Source organism: Pagrus pagrus (genome assembly GCF_965226575.1).
Source record: "Pagrus pagrus genome assembly, chromosome: 3".
Taxonomy (NCBI): Eukaryota; Metazoa; Chordata; class Actinopteri; order Spariformes; family Sparidae; genus Pagrus; species Pagrus pagrus.
The window spans coordinates 13,142,131-13,161,419 of record NC_140187.1 but is presented as its reverse complement, the minus strand read 5'-3'; the positions used below and the strand labels follow the sequence as shown (position 1 = coordinate 13,161,419).

The 19,289-nt window shown below is 40.6% G+C and overlaps 1 protein-coding gene across 1 annotated transcript in view; it reads left to right on the top strand.

The window, feature by feature from the left end:
- The window catches only part of LOC311255170 (protein phosphatase 1 regulatory subunit 1A-like), a 34,711-nt gene extending 16,472 nt beyond the window's left edge, over nt 1-18,239 (top strand). The window contains exons 3-7 of the mRNA XM_084349415.1: nt 8,329-8,366; nt 8,522-8,585; nt 11,408-11,590; nt 14,593-14,724; nt 15,369-18,239. Of these exons, the coding sequence (XP_084205541.1) occupies nt 8,329-8,366; nt 8,522-8,585; nt 11,408-11,590; nt 14,593-14,724; nt 15,369-15,448 (497 nt within the window). The 3' untranslated portion in view covers nt 15,449-18,239. The remainder of the gene's footprint in view (nt 1-8,328; nt 8,367-8,521; nt 8,586-11,407; nt 11,591-14,592; nt 14,725-15,368) is intronic.
- Nucleotides 18,240-19,289: the final 1,050 nt, after the last annotated feature.

Sequence of the window (19,289 nt, the reverse complement as noted above, 5' to 3'; positions counted from 1 at the left end):
TTTTATATCTTCAGAACAACTGTCTTTCTAAGTGGGTCTGATCAAAATCAGTGCCTGTGATCTGTTTGCTGAATGTGCGTGCGTGATTTCATGTGCATGTGTCTGTGTTTGATTCAGTAATTGGACGCCGAGCATGCAGAGTGTCTGAGTCAACCTTGATCTCTGAATGAAAGTGCAGCGAGAAACCCTCAACAATCCTCCCGCTCAGTACTTCAGAGACAAGACGAGAAAAAAGTGAAGGAAAGTGAATGTGGGAAAAACGACCAGAAGAAACTGAGATAAAGCAAAAGTGATTATATTAAAACTTCTGCTATAGCATAATATATTAGACATTCCCTGTTCTTTTACATTCATATTCATTTTACATGAATTTAAACTTATTGGGTTTGTGGTTGTGCCTCCATAAATTAAGTTCCAAACACGAAAAGAAATTTTTTTGAACTGAACTCAGATTTGAGAGGTTTGATTTTCAGTTAATGATCCACAGAAGAACAAAGACGAGAAGGTTGAAGACGCCTTGGGATAAAAGCGTGCCAGGATTATTTTTTAGAAAACGTCAGGAGTTAGTTCTTAAATGAGTTACAGAACTTTTCTTTTCAATACTTTACAGCAGGTTTAAGATTGGTTTTAACTGTGTTGCCTTTTAGCTGCCTCAGTTATGATTGGCCTTTTATTATTTGGGGTTCTGTTTGTATAATGCTGATTTTCCCAATTAAATTGTGATTGTAAATCTAATTTCCTGGATTATGTTCACAGACAACATTTTTAGCCATTCCAGGCTTCATCAATGCCAATATCACTCAGTCCATCTGCTGTTCCACCACTTTGGTCCAGACTGAAATATCTCAACTACAATTGGATGGATTGGCACACATTTTAGTCCAGAACATTCGTGGTTCTGGTTCCCAGATGGTGAAACCTAATGACTTTGGTCATTGACTTTACCTCTGGTGCAACCAATTGATTGACATGTGCGGTCCTGAAAGAAACATCTCATCAACTATTTGATGGATTGCCATGAAATTTGTTTCCGACATTCATGTTTCCCTTAGGAGGACTCATAATAACTTTGAGGATCCCCTGACTTTTTTTTCCAATACTTTAGTTCCTGCAAAAGTAATCACAGCTGACTTAGAGTTTAAAGCTTTTAAGCAAACAAATGCTAAAATGCTAAACTAAAGTGTTGTGTATTATCTTTATAGTTTTTTGTGCAAGACACTCAGAGGCAGGCAGGTAATAGAACAAAGAGCTAACTTTAATGCAGATAAAGCTTTACAATGCAAAATCCAAAACAAAAGGCAGCCAGTAAGTCTGGCAACTAATTTGTAAGCAATGAAACCAAAGTAGAGACCAAAAAGAAATCGCAAATCCATGTAACATAGGCAGCAAACACAGTTAAAACATGGCAGGAACAGGGAACAGACAAACACAGGAATGCAGAAACACGGGATAAAAACCAACGAACCAAGAAGAAGTGAGGGGAAGACACAGGCTTAAATACACAGGAAGTGATTAAGTAATGTTACACAGATGAGCAGGAAGAAAGGGAGGGGAAACAGACAAAGACAGGAAGTGGAGAGTAAAATATGACACATGCGAATAAACTCAGGACCAAGACATGTTGACTGCATGTGATGGCTCTGGAATAATGACACCAGATTGTTTCTTTATAAACTTCACTTTCACTTTCGCTAATTTGACTGCCAGCACGCATGAAACCTCCTGGAAAAATGAAAGCTGACTGCAGATCCAGATCCAGCGGTTGTCTGTTCCCATTTAATCATAACGCTAGCATTGTCATTGTGATATTTAGCTCAAAGCACTGCTGTGCCTAATATGCCCTCACAAAGCCTGTATCATGCCTTAGACTCTTAGTCTTGTTTAATTAAGTGGCGTCTCGAGGTCAAAACTCCAGCAACACTTTTAGTATGGAGAACAACTTTATTGACCATCTTTCATTTTGTGGCCTTCATCAGGGTTATCGAAACGCGTTGGTCTAATAATAAAGTTGTTCTCTATATTAGTGTTGCTGGAGTTTAACCTAATAAAATGTCTAGACAAGATCCTGAGACCACTTTCCCCTCAGAATTAATTCTTATCCGATCTAATCTAATCTATTTTCCATCATCAGGGCGGTGACAGTGTTTGGCAAAAGAAAGCATATTAGTCAAGAGCTGTGCGACGTGTTTAATATTGATGGATTTGTATTTAAACTCACACTGGACAGCATCTCACTGTGTGTGTCCTCAAAATGAGAAATTATGAGAAAGACATGTCATGGAGAGACTCGAGACAGAAAAAAAAGAGGGTTTGACAGCAGAGGGGTGAAGACAGACATCGAATCAGACACAGACAGTTACAGTGTGTGTGTGTGTGTGTGTGTGTGTGTGTGTGTGTGTGTGCCACAGAGAAGGAGGGGGATGGGAAGGAATAGATATGATGATGAGGGAGAGGAGCGGTGCTGGTGCAGTAATGGTGTGCCCCACATCAGACAGACAGAGCCCTGCATTATTTAATGCTCTGCAGATTTCTCTGCCCTGTGCACTGTGAACCCCAGCAGCACATCAGGGGAGCAGCCACAGATGTACAGACGACCGAGGTTCAGGCCGTGGGCTAAATAGCAAGGAAGCAGAAATTGGTATAAGAGTGTGCTTTGTTTGATTCCTCCCTGTAGAGGAGATTTATGTCTTTATCTACTGATTCCTGGAGAGAGACAAAGAGAGAACTTGAGTGAGGTAGAATAAAGCTTATCAGAAATAGAACAGTAAAATGTATTGTAGTACATAAAACTTGGAGAATTGTCTCCATTAACTTTATTTTGTGTTTCCTGATAAGCTGCTAGCATTTGTTAGCTATACTACGTTATAGTGCCCTTTAAGTGAGATCCTTCATCTCTGTGTGATCTGCCACTCAGCAGACTTGTGACAAGACAATGAATATTAAACACACATATTTCTTGCTATTAAATAAAAATAAAATGTTTTTCTTTTATCTCGATATTGTGCAGCCTGTAGTCATAGGACTTTTTGTATTTTGGGGAACTTTTTTACTAGATAGAATACAGTAAAACTGATGGCCTACAACAAGAGTACCACAGTATGCCATATCGCTCAGTACTGTGATACTTCCCATTTTGTTTCTGAGGCTGGAAAGAACTGAAGCTGTTCTTCTCTGATAAAAGTGTCCGCGTTTTGGTGTTTTGTTCATTTCATAAAAAGAAAAATAGATTTATATATGATGACGCTGTCGTATCTGTATGATATAAGAATATAGACACAGCACAGCAACAAGTTAGCTTAGCTTCGCAGAAACCGTGCAAACAGGGAAAAAAGAAATTAAAATGCTGAAATTGTATGACACATTTTACTTTTGGCACAAAAGTAAGGGGAAGATCATACTTTGGGTTAAAATAACTTGTGTTTAGAGTTAGATAAGTGATGTAACTCACGCACCTGACACCACCCACGTAACATAATGTATGTTACACCACTTGCCTAATGTACATAACATCAGTTATGTCATTTATGTATGTTCACTTACTTACGTAACAGGAATTATAAACGGAGTACTCTTGACTCTAGGTCGCAAACAGGATAGAAAACGCTAGTCTCTGGAGGGAAAGTCCTGTGAATGACCCACCCAGCCACCCTGGCCACCGCCTGGATTGGACTTTCTTGCTCTTTGTACTCCACTAGAGGTGCGCTTCAAGAACTGATGCTACAGGTGTATCTGCAGCTTCACACTTGGGCCACTGATAGTCTACAGTATGTGAAGCATGGGCAGTAAGAATGGGCTGGACATTTGGGACATTTGACACATTGGTGTTGCCATGATAATTTTACAAACTACTGGCATAACTGTCTTCACCTTCCCTTTCCTCAACTTACAGATCCTTCCTTAATTCTAACACTCTGCGCCTAAATGCTGCTTTTCTGTCTTCAAGCGGCAGCAGCAAAGAAACAGATAGCAACACCATTAGCATTTCTTTCTCTTTGCTCTCGTTGAGTAGATAATATCAGTTTGAGTGGAGTTAGTGGCTGGTTTGCTTTAACTGAAATAAGTGGGTGGTCAGGAGGAAGAAGAACGTTTCCTTTGAAATTAAAATAAAGGAGCCACGTGTTATTATTTGTACAGAAAGGGAGACAGGCATCTCTTTTCCTCCCCCACTTTCCTTCCCCTTTTGTGTAGCAACAGTAAACAACTGCGAAAAGAACAAACATAAAACCACCCGTTTAAATGCATGACAGGCCGCATGCAGACTTCTATTTCTTTTTCATTTAAGCTCGCTACAGTTTTCTTGATTTGCTCATTCTTCTTCACCACGTCTAGCACAGAAAACTATAAATCGACGTGAGGTACAGTAGGCAGCTAAATGAGAGCGGCTTGGCTGATGAAGTGGAGTCAGAAGAGTCTTCTCTTTTCTCGTCTGGCTTTGTGTCAGTCAGCAGGGAGTTGCGGTGATAGACTCATCACTGCTGGAACGGCTTGTTTTTTTTTATTGCCCCTTTCTCTCATTCTGCAGCACAGATGGGCTCAATGCACCGAGAAAACAATCTGAATATCAGCAAGGTGAAAGCCATATTTTATTTTTCTTTGCCAGATTGGTATTTCAACCATGTCTACTACTGTTACTACTACTACTACTATTTTTACCATCACGACTTCTCACAATAATAAAAGCTTCAGTACATCGATTCTGTGCAACATAAAATGAAAAACCAAGACATCTTTTGAATAACAGCTCCAATTTAATCCCATCTGTGCTGAACATACATCTAAGTACGTCTAATTATCATCTTTGAAATGGCAGAACGTTACAGCCACTCTAAAACCACCTTCGTCTTCTTTAATTACAGTGTCTTCTGACATCGCTGCAGGTGTTAAATTGTTAGAGCTGCTTACGGGGAAAATGTGCCATGTTTTATGTGGATGTCTAATCAGTGTTGAGGGTTAATGTAGTCAGTTGAAGCAAAAAGAAACCTCAGTATGGGCTATATGGACCGAGAAAGCTGAGTTTTCCTGCTGCAAAGATTACATCTTCTTCCGACACCAGTGGTGTAATTGTTTTTGCATGCAGTGCATTATGGTACATGTCGGCTCTGCCAGCATGACTCCGCAGCATAAGGAGTCAGCTTTCACAGTCGATATAGCGCGCACTGAGAAGCTGTTGCTACAGTTGTCATTAACAATCAGTGCTGATTGGACATCCACATAAAACAGGGCACATTCTCAGTTTAAGAAGTAATAATTCTGCAGTTAAAACTACCAGTTATAATATTTTTTTAATTTTCTACATAAAATGGTTCATTATCTTTATTTTTAAGTGGCAAGAGACAACTTTGTTCCCCTCATGTTTCCACGTGGTGTTATTGTTGTTGCAAAGAGAACTGAACAGTTCCATCTTCACAAACGGGTCACGAATAACATCACAGGACAAAACGTGAGCTTATTCAATCGTTTAGTCTGCAATAGAAATGGTTTTAGTTAACCTTCCTTTTCCTGGATGACTATTCAAATCGAATATAAAGAGGTGTGTCTCATTCAACCAGTATAGGAAGTCATTTCTGCATTGATTTGTAGTCGATGGGTCAAATGACCTGGAAGCTATTGACAAACAAATTTGGATAAGTTCATGAAAACTGCAGATTTTTCTTTAAAATATTCATGAAAAATAGAAGTTCCACTAAAATCAAATATAAAGAGGCATGTCTCATTCAACCAGTATAGAAAGACATGTCGTCACATACACACAAGAGTGAGAAGTAATTTGTTATGTATATAACGTGACAGGATATCAAATGTGTCTAGGTTCCCCCTTTTAACCGAAATGCATTTATTGTTTTATTAAATCCACGTCCTAAATGTCTCATATTTTTGCTGTCCCTTTTTGCAGACATATTGACAACTGTTTTATTGCTGCAGAAATGTTTTTTTAATATCAGACTGATATAGCTCGCTGTCTGTCAGACAACAGTTTATGAATGCTAAGTTTTGTGTCTGTGACTTGAAGGATGTGACTGGCCCATTTCCTGGGTTTGATTTGAAACTAATCCATAATGGTTGTATGAACCTTCAGAAATTCCCTGGAGATGCTAAAAATAAGATTCAGTTTCAAGCAGCGCTGTTAATGCGCACAGCGTAAAGATGAATCCCCTTGAAATGAAATGTAATGGCTTGTGTGCCAGGTTTTTACACACTGCTGAGTTCCTGTTTGGTGCAGAGAGAACGAGAGAGAGTGTGATGAATAAAGAAACAAGCACATCACTGGCATTTTGAACAGCCTACTGCATACTTTTAAGTAGGAATAACATATGCACATGCTCACTGGCACACACACTCACACACACACACGCGAACACAAACACACAGTGCCTTCCTAGTGCCTAGGGATGCTTAGGTTGCCAAGCAACAAGGTGGTGTCCTAGAAAAAGTACGTGTGAATGCGGGAAACGCGGGTTCAACGCCCTCGCTATTGATCACAGTTAATGGTTTTACTGTACTCCAGTCAACTGATTGTTTCTTTTCTATTTAAGTCCTTTTCATGTAGTGACCGCAGAGTCGTGTTTCACTTATTGACAACAATTGATGAAGCTTTTTTTATCCAGTGGGGGTCACATGAGCTTCATGTGAGTGTAGTATCATGTTGGAGTTTCCTTGTACTCCTAAGTACACAGCACACATTGTAGCTGCGTTACTGTAGTATACACTCAGTCTATGTTGCTTTAGGTTAAAATCTTAAGTTTTGTGTTGTGACCATGCTGTGCTTACTTTCTGGTTATGTGTAGGCACAAAAAACACTTGTTTTGGCTTAAAATACATGTTTTGGTCACCACAAACACAGCTAGAGATGTCTCAAGGTCTTCGCCAGAAACATGGCTGGATTTTGTCTTTAGGACTCCTTAAAATTGAATTAAATTTTCAAACCTTAATTTAAGCCTCAAAAATCTCTGAGGTTTCCCTCATTTGCAATCATGTTAAGATACAAAAAAATACAGAGTTAAAACATAGTTAAAATAACAATACTCAGTGAAAACAATTTCACAATGAGGCCAAGTCTTTTGAGATCATTGCCTTGAAGTATCCTGGGGTACTAAATGCACCAGTGTGAGAATGTGTGTGCACAAAAACTAAAGGCAGATTTTCCATGTTCAGAACAGACCCACAGGACTTGAAGCATAAGACAGTGGTTTCAAGCTGACAAATAATCAAACTCATTCTTGAGCTACGGTCAATGGCTTGGCAGCCTTTTGGCTCAACTCCAACATCGTCCACTCCACCTCCTGATATGAAAATCAGGACATAAACATGTAATCTGAACGTGATATGACATCCATCCATCCATCCATCCATTATCCGTAACCACTTATCCTTTACAAGGTCACTGGTGGCTGGAGCCGATCCCAGCTGACATTAGGACAAGTACACTGGCGAATTGTCTAAGTATACAGGACACAGGGCTGACATACAGAGGCAAAGAACACACTCATTTTCATCTGCAATTTTAAATGATCAATTTACCTAACTTGCATGTCTTTGGACTGTGGGAGTAAGCAATGAGAACCCACGCAGACAGGAGAACATGTAAACTCTGCACAGAAAGGCCCTGCCCCAGCCGGGTCTCGTACCCAGAACCTGCAGTGCTGCCGTGATATGACATCATGTTGAAATGTCAATACTGAACATATGACACATAACAGTGTTTTGCAGAAATTCCAACAATTCGTTGTGGCGACTGGGCTCTTTAAACATAAACCACATTATAACTTTTATGTAGGGAGGATTTATTGCAGAGCTGTTGTGTCTGATTACACAGTTTTAGCAAGGTGTACAACATTGCAACTGTAAATTAACCCAGCTCCAGACTACACCTCATTATTCTGCACCTTGTATCCCTCCAAGGGTTTTGGATAAACAGCGTTTTACTGTTAAATCTATCATCAGCGGTTGGCTGTATATGCAGGAGTCTATTAGGAGGATGGAGAGAGTGGATTAGCATCACCTCTGTTGGCCAAAAACTCACCCAGAGTCTGGTTTGAGAGTGGAGAGTAAAAACTAAAATAAATCCACCCACAATGCTTGATAAAAACACTACATGCATCGGCTTGTTATGTGTCGGATAACCATCTGGCTGGAGGTCACCTTCTATCCACTCCGCTCTGCACGCTGGAAACACAGCAGCACTCCAGCAACAGTACGCTGACTAACCGAACACATCAGCTGTGAACAGAATCAAAACTGCACAGTGTGGTGGACCAGTGAATTTCATGTGTTTTATCAGTTACTGTATATTTAAACTTACACTTAACTTGTTTGTTTTCTTTCTCGCAGAAATAGATGAGGATCGTCTCCCGAACCAGTTGTACAAGGTAATCTTATTCAAACAAAGTCAAATTTTACTGGAATAACATCACAGAAAGAAAATTATGAGATTCCTGTTTTTCTCTTTTAAATGTATGAAGACAATCTCCTCCATGTCAGTGCTCTCTGCTCCGGCTGATATGCGATGTTGATGTTTTTTCAGGCAGCCTTGTTGAACTCCCCTCGACAACGGCGAAAAGGGCAGAAAGGAACACCTACAATGAAAGGTAGCGCCAGAGATCTTTTCTTGTCATCAACAGCTGTGTGATGTTGGCATTTTATGTGTTAGAGCCCACATGGTGGTCGCTATGACAACAGTAAAAGTCATCAACTCAAGTTTTTCTGCTTTCTGCATTTTCTGCTATGAGACAGACAGTATGTACAACATGCAGTCATCACCGCCTACATCTCCAATTTGTTCGGCTATTTAACCAACTGAAATGTAATTATCCATTATGATAATCAGATAAATTGACATCACTTTCAGTGAGTTGCAACAAATACACCTACACATTTACCTGGTATCCTCTCATACAAGAAGCCTCTTATGAGCCTAAATTGAGTCTCTTACGCTTCACATGACAGAGGTATGAAGAAAGACGAAATCGGAAAATGAGTTGGCAAAAGGTGGTGATGTCACGATTCAGATCAGTCAAATTTGAAGGCGCAGTAGGGCACCAGTGCTCATAGCTGGAGGGAGAACAAGGATATTGCAGAGAAATTATGGCTCCAGTTTGCAGCCCAGGGAAGCTTTCTCCAACAATCAAAAGCTCCAAAACAACATTGCTGCAGGATAAAAAAAGAAAACTTGGCAGAGGCATTTTCAAAACCCTGTGCGGCTAAGTACAGCGGATTGGAAAAAGGTACCTACAATAAATAAACTGAAAATTGCAGGCTTAATCTAAAGCAATGTGATTATGAAAAGTCAAATGACAATATATCCAACAAAAATAAAGGATTTAAGGATAGGACCATTTTTACTCACTGTAAACAGTCGTTTTATGGTTAATGTTGCTATCTGTCCAGGGGCCTCATTCATAAAAATGTTCTTAGATTTTTTACAAAACCTTGTGTCATGGTTGGTTAGTTGTTTCCTGTTTTATTTTGTATATTATATCATTGTGTGTCATGTTTTACTTTCCACATCATGTCTGTCTGTTTTCCACGTCCCTTTTCTGTGCACACCTGTGGTCCATTTGTTATTCCTGTGTATTTGAGCCGTCGTGTTTTCCCCTCACTCTTTGGTGCTGTATCTGTGTCCTCTGTGCTCCTGCTTTTGTCCTTCTTCTCGTTTCTTTGTCTGTTTTTGTGTTTTTCTTGAGTTTTTTTTCTTAGACTTTCCTTTGCCTGCCTTTTGTTGTTTGGATTTTTGAATTGTGGGCTGTGGATATCAGCTCGTCATTAAAGCTCGCTTTTTGTTCCTTTACCTTCCCGTGCCTCTGTGTATCTTGCGTTTGCATCTCTTGGTGATAAACTCTGAACACCTCGCTTCAGCAGGTTCTAAGAATCCCATTTGTAACTCAGGCACCTGTAATCTATAAATCTCAAATCAAATTAAATTGATGGCACCTGTCGTGTGGTTTCCCCTTGCATAATGCAGCACAAATGAGGGTTTAGTCAGGAATAGTCATGGACCAAAAGAGAAAATCTAACTTTTTGGAAGCAGAGGTCACAGTGAAGGTAGAGGAGAATGAAGCCAGGCCAAACTTACAATTTGATGGACTAAATAGTGGGTTGACGAACAAAGTCGAACAGATTTTGAGTGTGTCACTCCTGCACATCGTTCATAAAGCTCATACAAAGTTCCCCACAGGCTTGGATGCATATGTATCCCCATCTGCAACTCCCCTACATAACCAGCAGGAAATCACTTAGATCAAGTCTGGACTTTGATTAGAGATAAGATCATTTTCACATCAAAGTGAGGTTTCGTATAACTTTGGAAAATACCCACTTGATTTGCCTGACTCAGACTGCTGAATATAAATATTAACTTAAGCGGCAAAGTTAAAAGTGTCCCCAATATAGTCGAGGATATCAGATGTCAGGTAACTTCAACTTTCTTGATAAAGTATCCGAGCTAATGACAGAAGTTCGTTCTGTCTTGAGTGTCCTATTTCAACCTCGGAGCCAATCAGTGCTGCACTTGCCTCAGAAAGGACTCATTATCCCCTGTTTTCTGACCAGAATTTCCCCTGATTTCCATTTTTTGTGCTAAAAAAGTGGGTCCATGTGAGATCAGGGCACGCAGGCGGGATCCTGATGCACTTAAAGAAAGAAAAATGCACATGCCGAGAAGCGCTCCAGCACCGGCTGTTTGCATAGGCTGTGTTTGTCTCTGCAATGCAACGCAAATCTTATTCTAACTGTTAGTATTGGATTAAAGGCGAACACAGAATGTAAATGCTTTTATGCAGAGAAAACAGAGAATGTGTTCCAATAAAGAAACCAGAGCGGAGGAACATAAACGAGAAGATAAATGAAACTTGGTGCTCCGGGATGTTTTTTCTTCAATTAGTTTTACAGCTGAACGGCTCTGAGTGTGATGAGTCACTTCTTAGAAGAAGCCCCGGTGATAATCAGTGTGCTTCAGTTTCCCTCTACAAGGAGATTAAGAGTAATAAAACCAGGGATGAAGGAGGTTGATGAAGGCGATTAAGCACATCATCTCCCAACAGTGATGGACCTTTACCTGCCCCCTCACACCACACACAGCTGGGTGTTAATTAAATCATCCTAGTTTATTAAAAATGCATAACCTACAGTTTTCTTTTGAAGTGCTGGATTTCTTGTTGTATCTCCACCTACACTGACTCTCTTTGCTGTGTACCTTCCTGCCATTGGTTCTCTTCATCTCACACCACTTTCCTCTCTTGCTTGTCCTCTTTCTCCCAACATTTCCCCGATGATTCTCTGCTTTTTACTTTTCACAATTTGTTCCGAATCCACTCCTTTCCCCTTTCATCTTCCCTCTCCTTCCTCTTAACCAACATTTCCTCTAACCCGTCCTTTTTCATCTCCTCTCCCCTGCTTCTCTTTCACCTCCCAGAGCTGCAGTTCATGGTAGAGCACCACTTGTACAGGCAGCAGCAGGGAGGCGGGGATGAGTGCTCCTCTGAGAGCTGCCTGTCGGACCGCCCCAGCCCCGACTCTGTTCCCACCGGGGAGGAGCTCCCACACGATGATGAGGCCACTGCAGAGGCCTTTGAGAAACTGCGCTGCCAAATGGAGGGTATGTCTGGAGACTGTTGAAAAGAGGATTTATATTAAGATTCTTTGCAGCATTGCAGCTGCCTATTCAGCAACAAAAAACCTGGATATAAATTTGAGGTTGCTACGGGTGGTCACAGCTTTGTGGACCGATGAACTGGTGTACCAACAGGAGGAGATAACCCAATGAAAAAGGAATTGAGGTCAATAAAGCCCCCCACAAGAGTGTGTGACAAACGGTTAAAGAGTCATGAAAAGGGACGTGGCAAAAGGGTGTGTTTGTGTGTGTCTAGATTTGGACATCACAATAGACCTGCCGATCCACAAGAAGATAGCATGTGCTTAGCTGTGAAATTACCGCATGTATGATGGTGCAGTACAAGCAGGAGGCGATAATGATGGAACTAGCGACTGAACACAGTTCAAAGAGCTGGAAAGTCGGCACTGGGAGGAGGCCGGTAATGGTTGAGTGGTTTATTTATAGGACGCCAAGGGTTCGAGTTTCCTGTGTGAGACCAGTGGCGACTGCTGTGAGGAAGTAGTTAATGTAAAAAAAAACAACGATCTTTTCCTAAACCTAACTAAGTATTCTTGGTGCTTTTATTTTGAGAATGTAACCGAACATAGCATGTTTGTTATTGGTAACTTGAAGAGACCGTATTGTTTTCACGGATAGGCGAGGCCACATGGGACATTGACTGATTGGCGGGTCTATTCTGTGTTTGGTGTTACACACACAGATTCAGACACACAGATTTCAGCCTCTCGAGGCAAAACGTGTGGCCACCAAATGGTGGGGAAATTTTTGTAGACCAACCAACCAATAGTGACCTATAGAGCTGCTGGTTGCACCTTATAAAAGTGCAGACAGATCGTCAACAAAATATACATCTGCATTTCAGTCAGTGTAAGCAAATAATAGGCATAAGGAACATGAATGAGTGTATGAAATAGACCAAAACATGTCAAAACAAGGTGTTAAGAATAATAAAGGGATGAACACAAGGGGGTGTGAAGATGTCAGAGTGAAGGAAGGACATGTGACAGATAAGGTCACTGCTGTGAGCAATAAATGTTGTGGTGCAGAGGGGGAGAAGACACTGTGGAATAAGGCAGGGGTGAAGCTAAACGCAGCCTATTAACATGAGGGAAGCATGTACGGAGAAAAGGGGGAGAAAAGTAAAGCACAGGATGAGGTAGGAAGCATGGAAAATGGCTGGAAGGGGTGTATGCAAATGCACTACGGGGTTATGAAGAAGGAGGAGAATTAAAAGAAGCGAAACAAAGGGATGTGGGGGCGGAGGGGAAATGAAGAGGAATACTTAAAGGAATGGATTTACATTTTGGGAATACTCATATTTGCTTTCATGCCAAGGATAGATGGGAAAGATGAGATACGAGCTCATGTGTGTGTGTGCTCTGACAAATACTGAATATATCTTAGCGTGAAGACTGGTGCAAAGATAGAAATCCACCTGCCAGCTCCTGAAAAGCTCACGATTAACACAAGTCCTCATTTGCTTAAACCTAATGACAATTCTCTTTATGCTAAGCTAAGCTAGCTGGCTGCTGGCTGTAGCTTCACAGAGGTAATGGTAGAATCGACTTTCTTATTTCCTTGTCAGAAAGACAGTGAACAATTCCTGTAATGCAAACGCTCACATGGCCCAAAGCACCACCGCGGCAGAAACTGTCTCCCTCCTGTGCCAAACACTTCACATCTGATTACAAAAAACAGAGGTCAGCTTTTCAGCTCAGGCCAGATAATTCACTTTAATGGCAGGTGAGTAGATGCTCGGGTACAGCACATACTGCACACACATTCAGTAATTGCCCGGCGCTAATGCATCGTGTGCGGACAGAGCTGCTTGTTGCTATCTACTGAAAATATTTTTTAATCCACTTAGACTCGTGTTGTTTGAGGTATAAAAGATTGAAAAACATACTTGGAAGAGCAGCTGCGAATTAAGTTCTCTGTCCAGATGAAAGAAGTAAAGAGGAAGCAAATCTATACAAGTCAATGCCCATTAACACCAGCCATCAAGATTGTGGCTTCACAGCCTTTTGAATTCACTCAGCAGGGCTAAATAACATGCAACTGCAAACGTCAGCTGACACTGACTGATGAGACGAGGTGGTCTGTACTCTGTAGTCACTATGAATTTAGTACCACGACATTTTACATACTGCTGATTGATGGAAAGTGTCATCTTTTCATTCTCTGTCTGTCAGTGCTGGAATTTAACTCAGTACATTTAATCAAGTGACGACAGACAGCCCGAGCATTTCCCATTTGTTTCCGTTTTCCTCAGAGTTGCAAACAACACGGGATAAAACATCAATCATTTAGTCTGTAATAGACATGGATCACCAGTTAACCTCCCTTTTCCCGAGTGACCGTGTGTCCAGTGACAGGCAAAACTGAATAGTGACAGCGAGGCTTACAGGGAACCAAGTAAGGTTGGAGTGGAGTTCGGGCCTTCCGTGCACACGTGAAAATGGAGCTTTTGGAAAACTCTTGCAAGGAACGCCACTTTCAGTGTTTATGTGTAGACAGGAAAATCGGGTTTTTTCTGGCTTGTCTCCTTTGTTTGACGTAAAGTTTGACGTAATGGGTGTGCCACCACCGATTTTGGCTTGCCCACGCCTGGCGCGTTTCCACCACCACGACTGGCTCCAGGTCGGCTTGGAAAAGCGCAGTCCAAGGTGGCTCATGGCTCCGGCCGGCAGCGACCCCCAGCCCAGACCCCAAGGCCACTTCCCATGGGGAGGGAAGTGGAATACAGTTGGCACGGGAATTTTTTTTAAAATGGAGGAGTGGCCATTTTTATGCATTGAGAACTTTAAATAATTGCAGGACTTGTACTTGTAATGGAGTATTTTTACTACTGTGTTTTAAGTACTGTTTAAACTCAAGTAACGTGCTAACACTCTCTCCACCACCACTGTCTGGCTCGTTACATATCTCCCTTCTCTTTTCTCCACCCTCATGTCGTCCTCTACTCGTCTCTCCGCCCCCTGCAGAGTTCTCCAGGGAAAGTCTATTAGAAGCTGCCGGTGGACTCGAGTGCCCCCTCTCCAAGGAGAAAGAGGACTGTCCCAGCCTTGCCAACGTAGCAGATCCTGCATCATCGCAACAAAACAATGCACAAGCAGGTACATGCGAGTCCAAAGAGAGTCCTAGGTTACACAGGAATCATTTCGCCTCAGGGGACTCTTCATCATCCGTTAACTGGGCCGGGTTTATTTAGAAATGTTAAATAGTTCAACAGGCTTGGCTCGGTGGCGTGTAATCATAGCTTGTCAACAAACATCTGTGAAGTGGCTTTGATCCACACTTCAGAGAGCAGAGTACCCTGGGAGGCAGCGACATATGACGGGGGAAAATGTGTTTGGACGGCCGATGGGGTTGAGCGGAGAGTTCTGTCTGAAGATTTTCTTTTTTTATTATAAATTCCTTTATTTCCTTCTTTTCTCTCTACCATTGATCTATACAGACGTATTCGTTGAGAAAATGTATTTTCTGCACCAAATTACTGTTGACATTTTATTTAAAGCCAGTTGAAGTGTGTGAAAACATAAAACACAGGAAAATTCTGTAAAACGTCATTATGAATCATGGTGTCTTCGTTTACACCAAAAGAAAACCTAAATTTAGCGGCGGCAAAGTTAAAGGGAAGGCCATTCAGATGTTTCACTGTGATCTATGAGGGTTAACAAGAGGTGTTACTGAACACTCCATTAAAATCCCAAGAGTCAGCGTCTCCTTAGTTTTCTATGTCTCTGTCTATATTTTGCAGACACAAAAGCATCAGCATCCAGTGCGAGTCAGCCCGCAGAGGAGAAGACAAAGAAAGGCAGCCTGGAGAAAGAGAAGTAGATTGGTCGCCTGTACAACGCAACGCTGCTCAGTCTGCTCAGCCAGCCCAACACAATGACAGAAGATTGTGTCTGCAGATTTTTAGATACATCAGGGCATCGATGTTTGTCGACAGTCAGGCCTTAGTTACCAACACAAGAACAAGAACAAGAACAAAGGTTTCTATAAAAAATCCTGTGTAAAGGGACAATTATTTAATAATTATAATATATTTGTTTTCCATAGCTTCCCCTACACTAGATTAAAACTAGCTATCTGTATGTATGAACCAGACTGGGACTTAGTGAATATGAAAGAGAGAGTCCTCTCCAGTCTCAGTCACATAATCATTGAACCACCATGACTCACATGCATTATGTCCCCGTCAATCTTCAAAGGCAACAAATGTTATATTAGCAATCATTTCAGGCAGTTCCTATCATTAAATATGTGCCATGATTTCTGCAATTATTGTTCCATCTCAAAGCAATAAACATGTATTTGTACCTCATAAAGTAACCGGGACCGAAACCATCACTTTTAAATCCGAATGCCATCATTTAGTCTCAATGAGTTCAGTGCCGCATCTTAAATCAGTCGACAGCACATCTGGGTTAATAGTCACTTTAAATGGAAAACTAACTGTACGTATGTTTACAGTTGTTTGATTGGACATTGGCAAATATGTTTAAACATTTCCAACTGAAATAAAATGGCATGTTTTCCTTTCATCGACGAGGTATAACAGCTTACATACTGTATGTGTTCTGTAAATCACGTTAATTTTCTTGTGCTGTGCTGTGAGAAATTTATGTTATATATTTTTTGGTTTCATGATGGCGCCCCCTTGTTTTACATAGATGGAGACCTTCATTCATTCATTCATTCATACATTCAATCCACCAGCTACACAAGAGTCACAGCATTTAAACAACCCACATTAGCTCTCCTGCTGCAGTCTCCTTCTTATCTAACTTACTAACATGAACACACATCTCGTCCTGCACCTTAGCTTGTTGAACAAGCGACCAAACAAACTGCTAACGTCAGCAGATGCCTCAGCTGCTCGGCTGCAGCGCATTAAACAGCACGTAAACACACCAGAGATGCTGATGTGGTCCTTATTATTTAATACCACCAATAACACACCATGTGCCACATGACATACAGGCATGCCTCCAGCTGCTGAAACAAAAAGGAGCATTTCTGATTTTTTTTTCTCCAAATATTTTTTCCTCCCTTTTTTTTTGTAATAAAAAACAACTAACAATACATTTTAAACAGTTAAAGTACCAGTGTGAAGGATTTAGTGGCATCAAGTGGTGAGGTTGCAGTTTGCAACCAACTGAATACACCTCGCCTCATAACTACTAATGTAATAATTAACTTTTTAATCAATAATTACGTATTTTTCTTCCAAATATGATCATTTGAACCCTCTTGTGATAGTTTAAAGCTGCTGTAAGTTATATAGTTGTATTAGAATAAGTGTTAAATAGCTCTATCTTCCAACAATAATTATTGTTACAGAGTGTTTGGTCAGTAACCCACGTCTCTCCTCCCCCTGCTCATGTAGTAAAAGAGAAAATACATTTTCTGGTATCCCTACCCACTTTATCCAATCAGGAGAGAGAACTCCAAAACTAGGTGGTCCTGTTTGCTTGGGCAACAAGCAGAGAGAAGCTCCCAGTGACGGTGAAAGGAGTCGTGCAAATGTGGGGACATAGAGAGGAGGGAAGGGACAGGAAGTTAGCTAAAATGACGACAGCTTTAACATTTTCCATCTGGTTACTGTAGTAACATTTCGGAGTCTGTGGAAGAGGAACCACTTCTTCTCTAGATAGACGAGGCTCATACTAATATTACTATTTTCAGGTGATTATACACCAATGAAAACCTAATTATAAGTATTATATTCCATTTGTGCCAATAGATCCCCCTAAATCTTAGACACTGGACCTTTTAACAACAATATCATGTATTTTTACAGTAATATACATATAACAAGACTTTCACCAGCTAATTGTGTGGTTGTGAATCTGTAGTTAGGAAGCAGTACATGTCTGCAGATGCATTTACATATTTCCATTTAACAAGGAAGAACCCGTCTCCAATGAGCAAATTTCACCCTCATATTTGACACTTTAATGCTTTCTTGGGATCCAAACCCTTGTTCATAAAACACCTCCCTGCATGGCACTGAATGTACAGCGACTTCTTTTCTAAGCCCAGGGTCTTTATTGTGCTCCATCTGTACGGGAACAAATTTAAACAGCCAATCAGACATTAAATACTGGGCACAAATAGTAATTAATGGCATTCCCTTTTAGCTCTAGTTTTGTATGAAACAATGACATAAAAAACATCAATACACTCTTAAATGTTTGTCATTTCATCCATCATTTGTATCACTGAAGTGGCATTATTCTGTAGATTACGTGACAATCCTCCCATTACCTTACCTTTCACATTATACTCACATTAAAACAGAAAACTGAAGCCACCCTGTAGTATCAACGTCACTTGACCAAATTAATCAGCCACGAAAAGAGCAGTTTATTTCCCAGCTGCCAACAATGACCACTATGTCCACAATGAACAAGAAAGACGGTAAAACATTCCTGTGCAAGCTTTTGTTTTTTCCTCTGCGGTGTATTTATGGACCATGTAATGTTTCTTCTGTTTTTGAATGGTAATAGTGTACTTTTCATGAAATAAATCTGGGGAATTTTGTTCCAATCTTACTTGAATTGATTGATTGATTACATCTGTAATCTAAATTTGTTTGATACAATAAAATGTTTAAATTGGTGATTTTCTTCCCTTTTTTTTCTTTCACCCTTCTCCAGGCACAGTCTATGAATTTTGCACTCACTCAAGTTAAAAGCATGTTTGACAATCAGAGTCAGCCTGATGTCCGCTCTCAACTATTTTTAGCGATCCAAAGCACGTAAACCAGGATCTGCTTCCCCATTAAAACGTCAAAAAAGAGGCATGTGAGGGTAGCGTCTCCAAAAACTTCATTGCATCACTGGTCATGTGTTTAGTAGATGTTGACTTTGACTTTATCCTAAAAATAGGCTCTCTGTCTATAAATAATTCAATGTACTCAGAGCTGCGAGCATAAAACACATACATTTTTCATACACAGGACTGGTTCTCACCAATATATTTTGTACCACTGCAGCAATTTAAGCAATATGTGATATCAATACTTCCAGTTGCCTTTTACTGTAAAACAGCCTGTGTGAGGTTGATGTATTGTAAATTATTACCATGTTGCAGGAGTCCCTGAGAGTAAAAGCCCGAAGGAGCAGTTTTGATTGATCAGGGCGAGAAACACTGATCATAACTTTTAGATTGGTTTGAGGAATAAATCTACACCATAAGAAATGTAGGATATCATAGTGTAAATATATGGCTATTTTGCTTTTGATGTCGCAAATGCATCACAATATGTGTTTTAATGACGAGGGTGTAATATTGTTTTACTGATTTGATTTCATTTAAAGCTATTTCTTTGACATTTACAGACACCCAGTTGACTCGAGTTTGTCCTCACTGTCCTGAGATGAACTGAAGTTGCAAACAGCTTTATAAAAGGCTGTTAAAATATGAAATTGGAGTTTGAAGCTGAATCCTCTGGGCAATCCTGGAGACAATTATTTCCCTCTGCTCTACAGCTCCTCCAGCTGGGAGAGCAGAGAACTGAAATAATTGTTTTACCAGCCATGAGACAGATTTTAAAGGTCTATCAAAAGTCACTTTTAATCTGCATCGTGGGAGGTGGGAAGATATCAGGGTATTTAAAGGTATTAAAGATTTAATATGTAGGAATACTGAGTTAAAATGTCTTAAAACG